Source organism: Salvelinus alpinus, chromosome 12 (assembly GCF_045679555.1).
Source record: "Salvelinus alpinus chromosome 12, SLU_Salpinus.1, whole genome shotgun sequence".
Taxonomy (NCBI): Eukaryota; Metazoa; Chordata; class Actinopteri; order Salmoniformes; family Salmonidae; genus Salvelinus; species Salvelinus alpinus.
The window spans coordinates 36,913,264-36,928,529 of record NC_092097.1 but is presented as its reverse complement, the minus strand read 5'-3'; the positions used below and the strand labels follow the sequence as shown (position 1 = coordinate 36,928,529).

The 15,266-nt window shown below is 40.3% G+C and overlaps 1 protein-coding gene across 1 annotated transcript; it reads right to left on the bottom strand.

The window, feature by feature from the left end:
- Positions 1-353: 353 nt before the first annotated feature.
- Positions 354-2,400, bottom strand: LOC139536034 (green-sensitive opsin-2-like). The gene is made up of 5 exons (XM_071336138.1): positions 1,965-2,400; positions 1,623-1,791; positions 1,322-1,487; positions 969-1,208; positions 354-737 (listed from the first exon to the last, which is right to left on the bottom strand). Exons 1-5 carry the CDS (start codon positions 2,326-2,328, stop codon positions 636-638), a joined length of 1,041 nt encoding a protein of 346 aa, XP_071192239.1. The 5' UTR covers positions 2,329-2,400; the 3' UTR covers positions 354-635.
- Positions 2,401-15,266: the final 12,866 nt, after the last annotated feature.

Genomic DNA, 15,266 nt, shown 5'->3' with positions numbered 1-15,266 from the left:
ATCAGTTGTCAAAAGAATATCTGTCTTTGTTATGCATGCATTTATTTATCTAGTAACACAATTTTTTGTTATTTATAAAATATTTACATTAAATGATGACACATGCCAGCAAAATGATTTCTATCCTGACAATAACATAAAAATACAATCTCGTGATCCAATCTCAACTACATTGAGTGACATTGTGCAGAATGACGCAGTGTTAGTGAAGAGAGGTGTTGCGTCATATCTCGTGTTCCTTATGAACTGTAGAAACTAGTTTGTGTCTTATTGTTGAGCCTTTAGATGTTACCATCGTAAATGATAGCCCTCCAGTTGGGGAGTTGTCTCTTGACTGAGGTGAGAGCAAAGAGAACAAGAAATCGTTTTTTTATTAGATGTCAATACACTGCCCTGATTCTGTCACAACCTGCAGTAAACTTAATATAAAAACTGTTTACATCAGTTCATTTTAGGAATCTAAGCAGCAAAATGCAGTTCTTGATTTTGTTTTAGAGTCCAACTGTTACAAGTAAATATAATAATCAGCACATAACGTCCAATTGGTAGAAGTTTTCAGAAACAGTCCATGTCTTGTAGAGCATTAGACAAGGGTAGAAGTCAGAGGGCAGGAAGTGCAGAATGAGGGAAAGTCTCTATGCAGGGCCCACAGAAGAAACTTCTGTCCTGCTTGCTGACACTGACGTCTCATCTTCTTCTGCTTTCATCCCTACAGCGGCCAGCATACAGCCACGGAACTGGGGGGGGGGGGAAATAATGAAAAGCATTGAGCATAACAAATTAAACATACAATATAATATGTTGCTGCTAGATCAAACTCAAAGACTAAGTAGAAAAGGTAAAACATGTATAAAGAATGAAAAGCAATGAGCAGGACAAGTCAAAATACATTTAACAAAAAATCGATTCTTATGCTGCTAGGTCAAACTCAGTGTTCCAAGTAGAGAAAAAAAATGTCTGTTACCAACCTGTTTGTTCATCAGCACATAGATAATGGGGTTGAACAAAGCTGAGCTCTTGGAGAAGAAGGCAGGTATAGCCATGGACTGGGCAGTGAAAGCAACTCCTTTGTTGAAGAAGATCCAGGCAGCAAGGCTGGCATAGGGGGTCCAGGCGATCATGAAACCACAAACCATCAGGATGCACATACGTGTCACTTCCTTCTCAGCTTTCTGGGTAGATGCTGAGTCCTGCTGGGAAGCTGCAGCCTGAAAATGAAGATAATCAAGACATCAGAGTGGAGAACTATCACCTACATTGTATACAATAACCACTATGTTGAACTGCTAGATAAATGTGGTTTGTGTAATAAGTCACTTACCGCCTTGACTGTGAGGACAAGACTTCCATAAGTGAAGGCGATCATACAGACTGGGAATATGAAGTGGCAGGTAAACATGTAGATCACATATGATTCATTGTTGAAGCCTTCGGCTAAGGTGTAGTAGTCAGGTCCACATGAGCACTGCATGCCCTCTGGGATGTACCTAAGAAAAATATAAATGCACAAAAGTATCATTGTGTGTGAGTGAGTAGGATTGGTGGTGGATGGAGCATGACTTGAATAGCATGTGAATAACATTTGATGTTACTTTACATTTTCTACACTGGTTACAGCTTACCTGGACCAGCCAATCAGTGGGGGAGCAGCACAAGCCATAGCAGCTATCCAGGTGAATGCAACACCAGCACCAGCGTGGGTGGAGGTGAACGTGAAGCTGCCCATGGGCTTGCAGACCACAATGTATCTCTCGACAGCCAGCACTACCAGAGACCACAGGGCAACCTCACCTGGAGAATGAAACCACAATCTGAAGTAAATTATTTCAGTTCTATATGTTCTAAACTTTGAGTGCAGTACATTCAATTCCAAATTGATTTTCAATTACTTTGGGTACAGCGAATCATTATTTTAAATCAGTTTAAACTGAAGTAGATTCCATAGTATTTTTTTTATTTCTTACCTCCAAGTGTAGCCATGAAGCCCTCAATAGCACAGCCCATTGGCCCAAAGATGAAGTAGCCGTTAAGAGCAGATGTGATGGTGATGGTGAATCCAAAGAGGACCATGATCATTCCAGCTGCAGCCAAGTTGACCAGGATGAAGTTAAGGGGTTGCCGAAGCTTCTTGTTTGTGGCTGTGACATACAAGGTCAGTCCGTTGATGGGGAATCCAAAACAGATCAGGAAGAAAATATAGAAGGCAAGACAATAGTATTGCCATGGAGGCGCCAAGTAGTACTGTTGGTATAGAAAAGGACTCCTTACAAGCCCAGTCCGGTTGGACATGGGGATGTAGAAGTTGCTTCCTTCCGTGCCGTTCTGCATCTTCCCTCAGTGGATATCCAACGAATGCAAGAGAAAGACAAGCTGAGATCTGATCTGGCTGTGAACCTTTGCCTATGCTAGGTTGTCCAGGTAGGGGGGTTTATACCATTTTGGGTCCCTATGTCATTGGGTCTAAAATTGGCTAAATTGGCTTAAGAACTAATTTGTTAATTGATCTTAACCTCAGATAAGGGAAAGGGCTTATTGTGACTAAATCATCTAATTAAACTAATTAAAGAATGAAGATTATCACACTGACCTAGTTTTATTGACGCCTGCTAGTAACTACAGTTCCTTCAGAAAGCGTTCATACACAATAACTCATTCCACATTTTATTGTACAACAGACTGAATTCTAAATAGATTACATAGATTTTTTTCTCACCCATCTATACACAAGACCCCATTATGACAAAGTGAAAATAAGTTTAAAACAAATGTCTGCTAATTTATTGAAAATAAAATACAGAAATAGTTTGGGGTCACTTAGGAATGTCCTTGTTTTTGAAAGATAAGCAAATTTTTGTCCATTATAATAACATCAAAATGATTAGAAATATAGTGTAAACATTGTTAACGTTGTGAATGACTATTGTAGCTGGAAACACCAGATTTTTTATGGAATATCTACGTAGGCGTACAGAGGCCCATCACTAGCAACCATCACTCCTGTGTTCCAATGACACATTGTGTTAGCTAATCCAAGTTTATCATTTTAAAAAGCTAATTGATCATTAGAAACCCTTTAGCAATTATGTTAGTACAGCTGAAAACTGTTGTTCTGATTAAAGAAGCAATAAAACTGGCCTTCTTTAGACTAGTTGAGTATCTGGAGCATCAGCATATGTGGGTTCGAATTGCAGGCTCAAAATGGCTAGAAACAAATAACTTTCTTCTGAAACTCGTCAGTCTCTTCTTGTTCTGAGAAATGAAAGTTATTCCATGTGAGAAATTGCCAAGAAACTAAAGATTTCGTACAACACTGTGTACTACTCCCTTCACAGAACAGCGCAAACTGGCTTTAACCAGAATAGAAAGAGGAGTGGGATGCCCCGGTGCACAACTGAGCAGGAGGACAAGTACATTAGTGTCTAGTTTGAGAAACAGAGGCCTCACAAGTCCTCAACGGTCAGCTTCATTAAATAGTACCCGCAAAACACCAGTCTCAACGTCAACAGTGAAGATGCAACTCCGGGATGCTGGCCTAGGCAGAGTTCCTCTGTCCAGTGTCTGTGTTATTTTGCCCATCTTAATATATATATTTCTTTGGCCCGTCTTAGATATGGCTTTTTCTTGCAACTACAAGGCCAGCATTCCGGAGTCGCCTCTTCACTGGGTGTCCAGGGTGTCACCCTTTCAAAGCATTTCATGGCTACAAATGTGAGCACTACAGGGTGATAGTCATTTAGACAGGTTACCTTGGCATTGTTGGGCACAATAATTATGTTTGAAACATATAGGTATTACAGACTGTGTCAGGGAGAGTTTGAAAATGTAATCTAAGACACTTGCCAGCTGGTCAGTGCATACTCTGATTACGTGTCCTTATAATTTGTCTGGCCCTGCGGCCTTGTGAATGTTAACCCGTTTTAAAGTCATACTCACATCGGCTACAGAGAGCGTGATCAAACAGTCGTCCGGAACAGCTGGTGCTCTCACCCATGGTTCAGCGTTGCTTGCCTCAAATCGAGCATAGAATATGTACATACGGTCACTGTGGGGATGACGTCGTAGATGCACTTAAGCGGTGACTGATGTGGTAAACTCCTCAATGCCATCAGATTAATCCCGGAACATATTCCAGTCTGTGCTTGCAAAACAGTCCTGTAGTTTAGCATCCACAACATCGGACCACTTCCGAATTGAGTGTGTCACTGGTACTTCCTGTTTAGAGTGTTTGCTTGTAAATAACAATCAGGAGACTAGAGTTTTGGTAAGATTTACAAAATGGAGGACTAGGGAGAGCTTTTTTCGTCATCTGTGTGTGTAGCAAAGGTGGTCTAGAGGTTTTTTCCCCTTCTAGTTGCACAGGTGAAATGCTGGTAGAAATTTGTCAGAAGGATTTCAGTTTTCCTGCATTAAAATCACTAGGAGCATTGGCTCTGGATGAGCATTTTCTTTTTGGCTTATAACCCTATGTAGCTTGTTGAGAGCGGCCTTAGTGCCAGCATCAGTTTGTGGTGGTAAATAGACAGCTTCAAAAAATATAGATGAAAACTCTCTTGGTAAATGGTATGGTCTACAGCTTATCATGAGGTATTCTAACTCAGGCGAGCAGAACCTCGAGACTTTCTTAATATTAGAGATGGCGCACCAGCTGTTAGCTATAAAATAGAGTCACACACTATAATAAACTCCCAATAATTTATTGGGTAAAACGCCAATGTTTCGGCATCACTGTGCCTTCTTCAGGGTAATGTCATGAATGGTTGAACCAGCTTATGTAGACAAACCATGCAATTAGCTGTTGTTAACAAAGAGACACACAGCCCCACCCTTGCATCTACGAAACACTGCTGTTCTGTTCTGCCGATGTATCGAAAAAACAGATAGATTTATATTAACTATGTCCTCGTTTAGCCACGACTCTGTGAATCATAGGATATACAGTTCTTCAGGTCCAATTGAACGGAGCTTGTCTAGTTGGTTTTACAGTGATTGCGAATTCGCCAATAGAACAGAGGGTAGAGGCAGTTTACAGTGCCTTCAGAAAGTATTCACACCCCTTGACTTTTTCCACATTTTGTTGTGTTACAGCCTGAATTTAAAAGGGATTAAATGTAGATGTGTTACTGGCCTACACACAATACTCCATAATGTCAAACTGGAATTATGTGTTTACACATTTTTTTTAATTAATAAAAAATGAAAAGCTGAAAATGTATCGAGTCAATACGTATATTCACATCCATTTATGGCAATGCTAAATAAGTTCAGTAATAAGAATTTGCTTAACACGTCACATAATAAGTTGCATGGATTCACTCTGTGTGCAATAATAGTGTTAAATGACTACCTCATCTCTGATCCCTAAGTCGAGCAATGAATTTCAAACACAGAGTCAACCACGAAGACCAGAGAGATTTTCCAATGCCTTGCAAAGAAGGGCACCTATTGGTATATGGGTAAAAAAGCAGACATTGAATATCCCTTTGAGCATGGTGAAGTCATTGTTATTCCAAACGCTGTTACAGCCTGAAATCAAATTGGATTAAATCCATTTTATTTATGATTTTTTTTTAACAATACAAAACATCCACATACATCCCCTGCCAAGGCCCACCTGCTCACACCCCCATCTCCAGCGCCTGTATCACTCTCAGCCACATGACCTCAAACTGCACCATTTTGTTTCTCTCTATCGTCCACACAACTTTCAATATTTAGACAATAAATCATTGGACCGTTCCATTGTTTTAACGATGGAGGATTGGTTGATTTCCAGTTTTTAATTGTCATGTCTACTCCCGCTCCTCCCCTCCGGTGTTCGACGTCGCCGGTTTACTAACCACCGGTCCTGGGAACCATCATTACAAGCACCTTGCTTTCATCATTATGCACACCTGTGCGTCATCATTTAGCGCACCTGGACTCCATTACCTCCCCTTTATCTGGCACTCCCAGGTGGTATTGTTTCTGTTTTTCATGTCAAGACGCTTCTCCTACGTTGTATCGTTCATGTTATTTGTTATAGTAAACTTACCACCTGCTTCTTGACTCTCAGTGTCTATGTTACATTAAGTATACATTTTTTCAACAAGGTTGACGAGAAAAGTATAGTGCAACCCATTGGGTATCTCACTGCACCCTCATATGCCATGTCTTGAAATATTCAGACAGACAGAATAAAGTCAATTTACATTGTAATAATTCTGACAGGCAACTTCTCCCATAACTTTTGGATTTCATAGCATTCCTATGAGACATGGATTATTGCTAGTTTTACACTGAATACATGATGTGCCTTTGTGCTGTAGAATTTGTGAATCTTACCATTAGTTTTTACTGGATTAAGCGTAAATTGTTAACTGTAATTTTGTTAGTTATGTTCCAACATTCCCTCCATCTTGTGCCGATATCTGTTATTTTAAGTCTTGGTTGGTTGGATAGGCTCTCTGCAAGGTTTTGTATAATTTACCTATCATATGAATTTACTTTTCTGACTCAAATAGGATTCACATAAGATTGCTCTGATGTCCAAAAGATTTCAAATGGAAATGTCTTGACATGAAACCTTTAAGGTGCATGTATTTTAAAATATCTACATTGGTCAGTCCAAAATTCTGTCATAGAATTAGATGTATTTCCTATTACCAAGTAATTTTATGCCTTTAGTTTTCCATGTAGACCAATTTGTGACCCGATTCATATGTTGCATGTCACGACGTCACAGGAGAGTTGTTTGAACGTAAAAAATATTTTTTTGGCACAATGCATGTGAACTTGTGAACTATCGTCTGCCTTAATATCAAACTTGTATGCCATCTCTAAATACAAATAAAATTGTTAACTTACGAGCCTAGTTGGTTTAGCCACATAAAAAGTGAGCATCCTTCCCGCTAGCCATGATTGGCTGAGATAATGAGTGGGCTGGACATGCCGAGAGATTGGATAGCAGTCTGTCTATTGGAGCTGGATGCGAATGCAAAACGCTCTGATTTTACGAACGGACAATCTGACATCACAGTTGCAGTCACCAACGCTCTGGATAACATAACAGCCTAACCAGCTCTACTAGGGCGAGTAATGTTCAGTGAGCTGTTCTCTCTCTTAGATGTCTGGAAGTAGCGGGCAAGTTAGTACAGAACGCACGGATCAACCATTAAAGAGATGGGTTGGGCTAAGGCTTAAGAAGGTGTGAACAATGCTGAATGGGTGTAGACAAAGAAGGGAATTCCAATAGTATTACCAAAAGAGAGTTTACAAGTTGATCAACCATCAAAGCATAATTACTTTCCCATTGTTTCCTCAAATGCAGTGTATGATATACCATTTTGTAGCTCTGAGTCTCTACTTTTATCCAATGTAAAAAACAGAAATCCAAATGTTGCTACTTAAGACCGAATCCAGGTGGTGAGTCACATTTATTGGTGAATTATGAAAAGCTATCCAATGATTGTTCAATGTGGTTATGTTTTTAGGGCTTGATGTCGGTTCTTGAAGAATGTTTCATTTTCTTCTATATTGTTGTGTTCTTAACTATGAAGTTGTTAATGTTCTTTATCCTTAGAAAATAACCAAGTAAAAATATTCTGGGTATGAACATGCACATCTTCAATATGTACTCATTGTACCTCTTTACTGCATTTAACTATATGTCACAAGTAAAAGCCCTGGGTACCGAGTTGATACTTTTCCATGTCTAGAAGGTTAAAACCACCCTCTGACTTGGATACTTTCCTTGTTATTCTATGAGTTGTATTTGCTCATGTCTGTTATGACCGAGTATACTTTTTTAAAGAATGTCTTCAGTGGAGTCATTGGTATTACCGAGAATAAATATAAACACTTTGGGAACCATGCCATTCTGAAGAGGTTTATTCTACCTGGAAGATTTATTGGAAGATTGTTCCATTTAATTAGATCTGCTTTCATATTGTTGAGTAATAATAACTTTATAACTTAAAGATAACTTTATCTTTAAATATTTGTATTTTGTTGTCAATTATTAAGCATCCTAAGTATTTGATATTTTTTCTGGGCCACTTAAAGGATTGCTATAGATCATGAGTTATGCATTTTATTTTTCCTATTTTTATGAATTTGTATTTAACCTTTATTTAACTAGGTAAGTCAGTTAAAACTTCTTGTCAATAGGGGGGCGCCATTTTGACTTTGTAAAAATTCGTTCCCAAATTAAACTGCCTCGTACTCAATTCTTGCTCGTACAATATGCATATTATTATTACCATTGGATAGAAAACACTCTCTAGTTTCTAAAACCGTTTGAATTATATCTGTGAGTAAAACAGAACTCAAGTTGCAGCTAACTTCCTGTCAAGAAGTGAGAAATCTGAAATCGATGCTCTGTTCCAGGGTCAGTTTATTAAATTGCATGTAATCTATGAGTCGACATGCACTGCATACGATTTCCCCTAGATGTCAGTGAGCAGTGAGAATTGGAATGGTGTTGCTAGGCAGATCTGAGGCCATATAAAGGCTCTTGGAACCGGGGATGCGCTCTTTTCAACGTTCGTCATGGCGCAAGACAGACCTCAGGATGGCATTCTGAAAAGCTCTCGTTATAGGCCTTAGATATATCCGGCTCTGATTTTATTCGATAAAGGTGTTAAAGACATCATAATGTAGTTATTTTAAACCGAGTTATATCAGTTTATATCAGTATATTGCGATTTTCGGATATTTCTTTGTGCTGCGTTATGAAGAGTTGGGCACGTTTGGGCCACATAGTTAATGTTTGCTGCTAATTCCTAAATTGAAGACGACAATCTACAACCGAGTAACGATGATTCTGGACAAAGGACCACTTGCACAAGATTCTGATGGAAGCTCATCAAAAAGTAAGAACTATTTATGATGTTAATTCGTTGTTCTGTTGAAAAATGTAAAACTATTATTCCGCCATTAATTTTGGTGCGGTCTCGCTTTAGCGCACGCTGTATGTCGTAGTAATGTTAATTTTAAAAGTCTAACACAGCGGTTGCATTAAGAACTAATGTATCTTTCATTTCCTGTCCAACCTGTAGTTTTTAGTCAAGTTTATGATTAGTTATTGATTAGATTAGGTGCCTCCCCCAAGATTTCTCCCGACATTTTGTTGGCAGCTTGGCTACTATTCTCATTGTATAACCATGATTTGTGCCGCTAAATATGCACATTTTCGAACAAACAATATATGTATTGTGTAATATGATGTTATAGGACTGTCATCTGATGAAGTTTTGAGAAGGTTAGTGAAAAAATTAATATATTTTGCTGGTTTATTCGCTATCGCTAACGTGCATGAATCAATGCTGCTGTGTGGTTGGCTATTGTAGTAAGCTAATATAATGCTAAATTGTGTTTTCGCTGTAAAACACTTAAAGAATCTGAAATATTGGCTGGATTCACAAGATCTTTGTCTTTCATTTGCTGTACGCTGTGTATTTTTCATAAATGTTTTATGATGAGTATTTAGGTAATTCACGTTGCTCTCTGTAGTTATTCTAGTTGCTTTGGTGAGAGTTGTGATGGTGGCTGCAATGTAAAACTATGATTTATACCTGAAATATGCACATTTTTCGAACAAAACATATGCTATACAATAAACATGTTATCAGACTGTCATCTGATGAAGTTGTTTCTTGGTTAGTGACTATTTATATCTTTATTTGGTCGAATTTGTGATAGCTACCTATGCAGGAAAAAAATGGTGGGGAAAAAAAGATGTGTCTTTTGCTATGGTGGTTAGCTAATAGAAATACATATTGTGTCTTCCCTGTAAAACATTTTAAAAATCAGAAATGATGGCTGGATTCACAAGATGTGTATCTTTCATTTGGTGTCTTGGACTTGTGATTTCATGAACATTTTATTATATGATATCCCTGTAGCTTTAGGCTAGGCTATGCTGGTCAGCTTTTTTGATGGGGGGGATCCCGGATCCGGGTTTGTGACTCATGAAGCCTATGTATGCATGGGCAGAGAAGCATGGGGCAGTTATCTTTCCAAGAAAATGTACTTCCTAAATAAGATTAGGCTATAGTTTATTTCATTGCCTACAAATAAATATTGAAAATCATCCCACTCTTAAAAGGTAGGCTATAAAACGTATCCAAGAGGTGAAGTGAGAGGGATAACTAAGCCCACAATCTGTTTTCTTCATCAGGTGGCAATTTAGATTTTTTTTTCGCTCATCAAGCAAGGGTATTTTGTATGGAGGTCAATGGGAGAGTGTTGAAATTGGTTAACGAAAATTGTTATGGGTTATTTTCAAGGAGTAGCTTTTTTGATAGAATAGAAGTTTTGTAGTGATTAGGTTGTTACCAGTGCACTGATGTAGATAGGACATGTGACATCCTGCCAACTTTGAGAAAAAACACTTTACTACCACAGCCACAAAGTCATAAAGCCCGCATATTTTTTACAATTTATCTTCTTAAAATTGTATGTTAAACCTCAACCACACTGATAACCTTGTGCCGAACCCTAACCTTAAATTTAAACCAAAAAGCACATTTTTGTTTTCAGGAATTTTACAAACCTGTCATTAAGGAAAATTGTGTCTACTTAGAAGAATCTCAATATAAAATATATTTAGATTTGTTTAACACTTTTTTGGTTACTACATGTTTCCATATGTGTTATTTCATAGTGTTGATGTCTTCACTATTATTGTACAATGTAGAAAATAGTAAAAATAAAGAAAAACCCTTGAATGAGTAGGTGTGTCCAAATCTTTGACTGGTACTGTAGGTCAATCAAAATACTAATCCTAATACTGTGTTTGTGAATTATGTCTTAGTGTTGGAGTGTGCCCATTTGTCCATAAAAAATATTGTGCCGTCTAGTTTGCTTAATATACGGAATTAGATTTTTTACTTTTTTACTTTTCACTTTTACTCAAGTATGACAATTGAGTACTTTTTCCACCACAATACTTGAGTAAATCTAAAATCATATGATTTTACTCAAGTAAGATTTTAGGCTACTGGGTGACTTTCACTTTTACTTGAGTCAATTTCTATGAAGGTATATTTAAGTATGACTTATTTCTGAACAAAGTAGCCATTTTCATTCACTATAAAAAAAAAACATGTAAAAACGTAGATGTTGAAGATATATGTATTTTGCAAGCACTGTCACGACTTCTGCCGAGGTCGATGCCTCTCCTTGTTCGGGCGGTGCTCGGCGGTCGACATCACCGGTCTTCTAGCCATCATTGATCTATGGTTCATTTTCCATTGGTTTAGTCTTGTCTTCCTACACACCTGGTTCCAATCCCATTCATTATATGTTGTGTATTTAACCCTCTGTTTCCCCTCATGTCCTTGTTAGAGATTGTTTATTGTTATGCTCGTGTTTTATGGATTGGTGTGCGACGGGTTCTTGTACCCACGTTTATTTTTATTATGGACTTCGGTTTAGACATTTTTGTTTTAAGTTATTAAACTACTCCATTATACCAAGTTTGATTCTCCTGCGCCTGACTTCCCTGCCACCTACACACACGTCATGACAAGCACCAACATCCCTCGTGAAAAAGTTGACAATCAAAAAACGGAAACCATCTCCATAATAACAGGCGAATCAATCCACTGACACACAAGACCAATTATGGTCCTCATATTTTGTAGGAATGCTGAGTGAAGACATTAAAGTTGTTCTGGCTGATAGTGTATTTACAGCAGTGAACTATCAACAGTGTCAGAATATCATCCCGAGTACCTGCGCTTTTACGCACGCTTTGTGGAGGTGGAGAAGCGTATCTCTCCAAATACTGCATCTTAATAGAGTTGGAGAAGCCATAGATTTTCAAGCCGATTGAAGTCAAAACTGTAACTAGGCCACTCGGGAACATTCAATGTCATCTTGGTAAGCAATTCCAGTGTATATTTGGCCTTTTGTAAGAGGGTATTGTCCTGCTGAAAGTTGAATTTGTCTCCCAGTGTCTGTTGGAAAGCAGACTGAACTAGGTTTTCCTGTAAGATTTTGCCTGTGCCTAGAAAAAAAACTCCCTAGTCCTTGCTGATGCAGCCACCACCATGCTTGAAAATATGACGAGTGGTACTCAGTGATGTGCTGTGTTGGATTTGGATCAGTTTTAGTTTTGTGCCTTATTGCAAACAGGATACATGTTTTGAAATGTTTTTATTCTGTACATGCTTCCTTCTTTTCACTCTGTCATATTGTGGAGTAACTACAATGTTGTTGATTCATCCTTAGTTTTCTCATATCAAAACCATTAAACTCTGTAACTGTTTTAAAATCAACTTTGGCCTTATAGTGAAATCCCTGAGCAGTTTCCTTCCTCTCCGGTAACTGAGTTAGGAAGGACGTGTCGGGTAGTGTCGGGTAGAGAGATTCAAAAATCATGATAACTGCTATTATCAAACAGAATGAGTCCACTTCTTATGAGATTTGTTATTAAGCACAGTTTTACTCCTGAACTTATTTAGGCTTGCCGTAACAAGCGGTTGAATAATTATTGACTCAAAACATTCAGCTTAGAATTGTTTATTAATTCTGAAACAGTTCTACGAACAAAATTCCACTTTGACATTATTGGTTATTATGTGTAGATCAGTGAGTAAAAGGGGTGTGAATACTTTCTGAAGGCACTGTATGAATTTGATGGTGGTTATGTTTCTCCAGCCCCATCCCTCAGCTTTATAGCAAATCAGTGAGAGGACAGATTTTTGGCTGAAAACGAATTAAACAAGTTTAGGATTGTGGCTTTAAAACTATCATGTCAAACTCATGAACTGTCATTCTTTACATCCGTAGCTTTGACATTAAGATTGGTTGCATTATTCCAGCTGCATCTTTGCTGAGACTCAAACTTCATGTTGTGACATTAAATTGACTATTTGTTATCCTTATGTTTGACTATTTCAGGTGGATAGATGGACAAAGTTGTATCCACAAGAAAGGTCATGCAGACCTTGAAAAATGAATTATGAATATATTCACATCCAATAAAAAGCATTCCATAACTTTTATCTGATTAGAATGGAACTCACCTCATATTCAATAGCATTGTCACATTCTGACCATAGTTTGCGTTGTATGTTTCTATGTTTTATGTCTAGGTTGTCTATTTCTGTGTTTGGTCAGGGCGTGAGCTGGGGTGGGCATTCTATGTTGTTTTTTCTATGTTTGTATTTCTGTGTGTGGCCTGGTATGGTTCTCAATCAGAGGCAGCTGTCGATCGTTGTCTCTGATTGAGAATCATACTTAGGTAGCTGGTTTTCTCACTATGGGTTGTGGGTAGTTATTTTCTGTGTCTGTGTTTCACCATACAGAACTGTTTCGGTTGTTTGTTCGTGTTTTTTTTGTTATTTTGTTCCGTGTTCATGTTGATTTATTAAAAATCTAATTATGGACACTTACCCACGTTGCACATTGGTCCGACTTTTCCTACTCCTCCTCAGACGAAGAGGAGAATCGTTACAGAACTACCCACCAACCAAGGACCAAGCAGCGTGGTAACCAGGAGCAGAGGGTTCTGGACTCCTGGACTTGGGAGGAGATACTAGACGGTAAGGGACCCTGGGCACAGGCTGGGGAATATCGCCGCCCCAAGGAAGAACTGGAGGCAGCGATAGCTGAGCGGCGGCGGTATGAGGTAAGGCAGCGCAACAGGCACGAGAGGCAGCCCCTCCCAACAGGGAGATTGGCGGAGTCAGGTAGTAGACCTGAGCCAACACCCCGTGCTTACCGGAAGAAGCGCAGTATTGGTCAGGCACCGTGTTATGCGGTCAAGCGCACGGTGTCGCCAGTATTCGCTCATAGCCCGTTGGGCTATAGTCCAGCCCCCCGCAAGTGCCATGCGAGTGTGGGCATCCAGCCAGGGTGTATTGTGCCGGCCCAGCGTGTTTGGTCTCCGGTACGCCGTTTCGGCCCAGGGTATCCTGTGCCGGCTCTGCGTGCTGTGTCTCCGGGGCGCTGGGAGGGTGCAGTTCATCCTATGCCTGTGTCTCCGGGGCGTCGGGCGAATGTGGGCATTGAGCCTAAGGGAGAGGTGCGTTTGGTATGCACCAGATCTCCAGTGCTCACCCACAGCCTGGTTCAACCTGTGCCTGCACTCTGGAGGGTCCGGGCTAAAGTGGTCATCCAGTCTGGGGAGTGGTGCCAAGGCTGCGCACCAGAGCTCCAGTGCTCCCCCACAGCCCGGTCCTTCCGGTGCCTCCTCTACGCACCAGGCCTCCTGTAGGTCTCCCCAGCCTGGGTCCTGTGGCAGCCCCACGCACCAGGCTGTCTCTCCGTGTCCTCCCTCCAGGTCCGCCCGTCTGTCCTGAGCTGCCAGAGCCGCCCGTCTGTCCTGAGCCGCCAGATCCGCCCGTCTGTCCTGAGCCGCCAGAGCCGCCCGTCTGTCCTGAGCCGCCAGATCCGCCCGTCTGTCCTGAGCCGCCAGATCCGCTCTTCTGTCCTGAGCCGCCAGATCCGCTCTTCTGTCCTGAGCCGCCAGAGCCGCCCGTCTGTCCTGAGCCGCAGAGCCGCCCGTCTGTCCTGAGCCGCCAGAGCCGCCCGTCAGTCCGGCGCCGCCAGAGTCGCCCTTCATTCCGGCGCTGTTGTCTCTGATTGAGAATCATTATTAGGCATACAGTAATTGGAAAGAACAGGGAAGAGAGAACAACTTTGGTCAGAAATGGCTTGTCGTATTGTAAGCATGGTGGGACATCAATCAAGACCGTTGCTTAACCAACATACAGTGCATTCGGAAAGTATTCAGACCCTTTGACTTTTTCCACATTTTGTTACTTTACACCTTTATTCTGAAATTGATTAAATCGTTTTTTTGCCCTCATCAATTTACACACAATACCCCAGATGGCACCGACAGACAACTATGCAATTATTTGTTTTTTTCTGTATTATTTCTTACATTGCTAGCCCAGAAAATCTCAAGTGTTATTACATAAACCTGGGAAGAACTATTGGATATAAAAGCGATGTCAACTTATAATCATTACGACCAGAAATATGTCTTTCCCGAAGCGGATCCTTTGATCGGACCTCCACCCTGGACATGCAATCTTATCCCAGAGGCCGACCCAAAACAACGGGGTCGCCGTGGGAGAGGCAGACGGAGCGGCCTACTGGTCAGACTCAGAAGGCAAGCACACCATCCACCGCTTCCGAGCATATTACTCGCAAATGTCCAATCTCTAGATAACAAGGTGGACGAAATTTGGGCACGAGTTTCCTTCCAGAGAGACATCAGAGATTGTAACATTCTCTGTTTCACAGAAACATGGCTCACTCGGGATATGTTG

Bases quoted from the DNA above. Each gene is read 5' to 3' on its own strand.
- LOC139536034 (XM_071336138.1), bottom strand. From the start codon at position 2,328: ATGCAGAACGGCACGGAAGGAAGCAACTTCTACATCCCCATGTCCAAC. The intron at 1,488-1,622 runs GTAAGCTGTAAC...TATTTTTCTTAG, and splicing joins CCACTGATTGGCTGGTCCAG to GTACATCCCAGAGGGCATGC. The intron at 1,209-1,321 runs GTAAGTGACTTA...CTTCATTTTCAG, and splicing joins TTGTCCTCACAGTCAAGGCG to GCTGCAGCTTCCCAGCAGGA.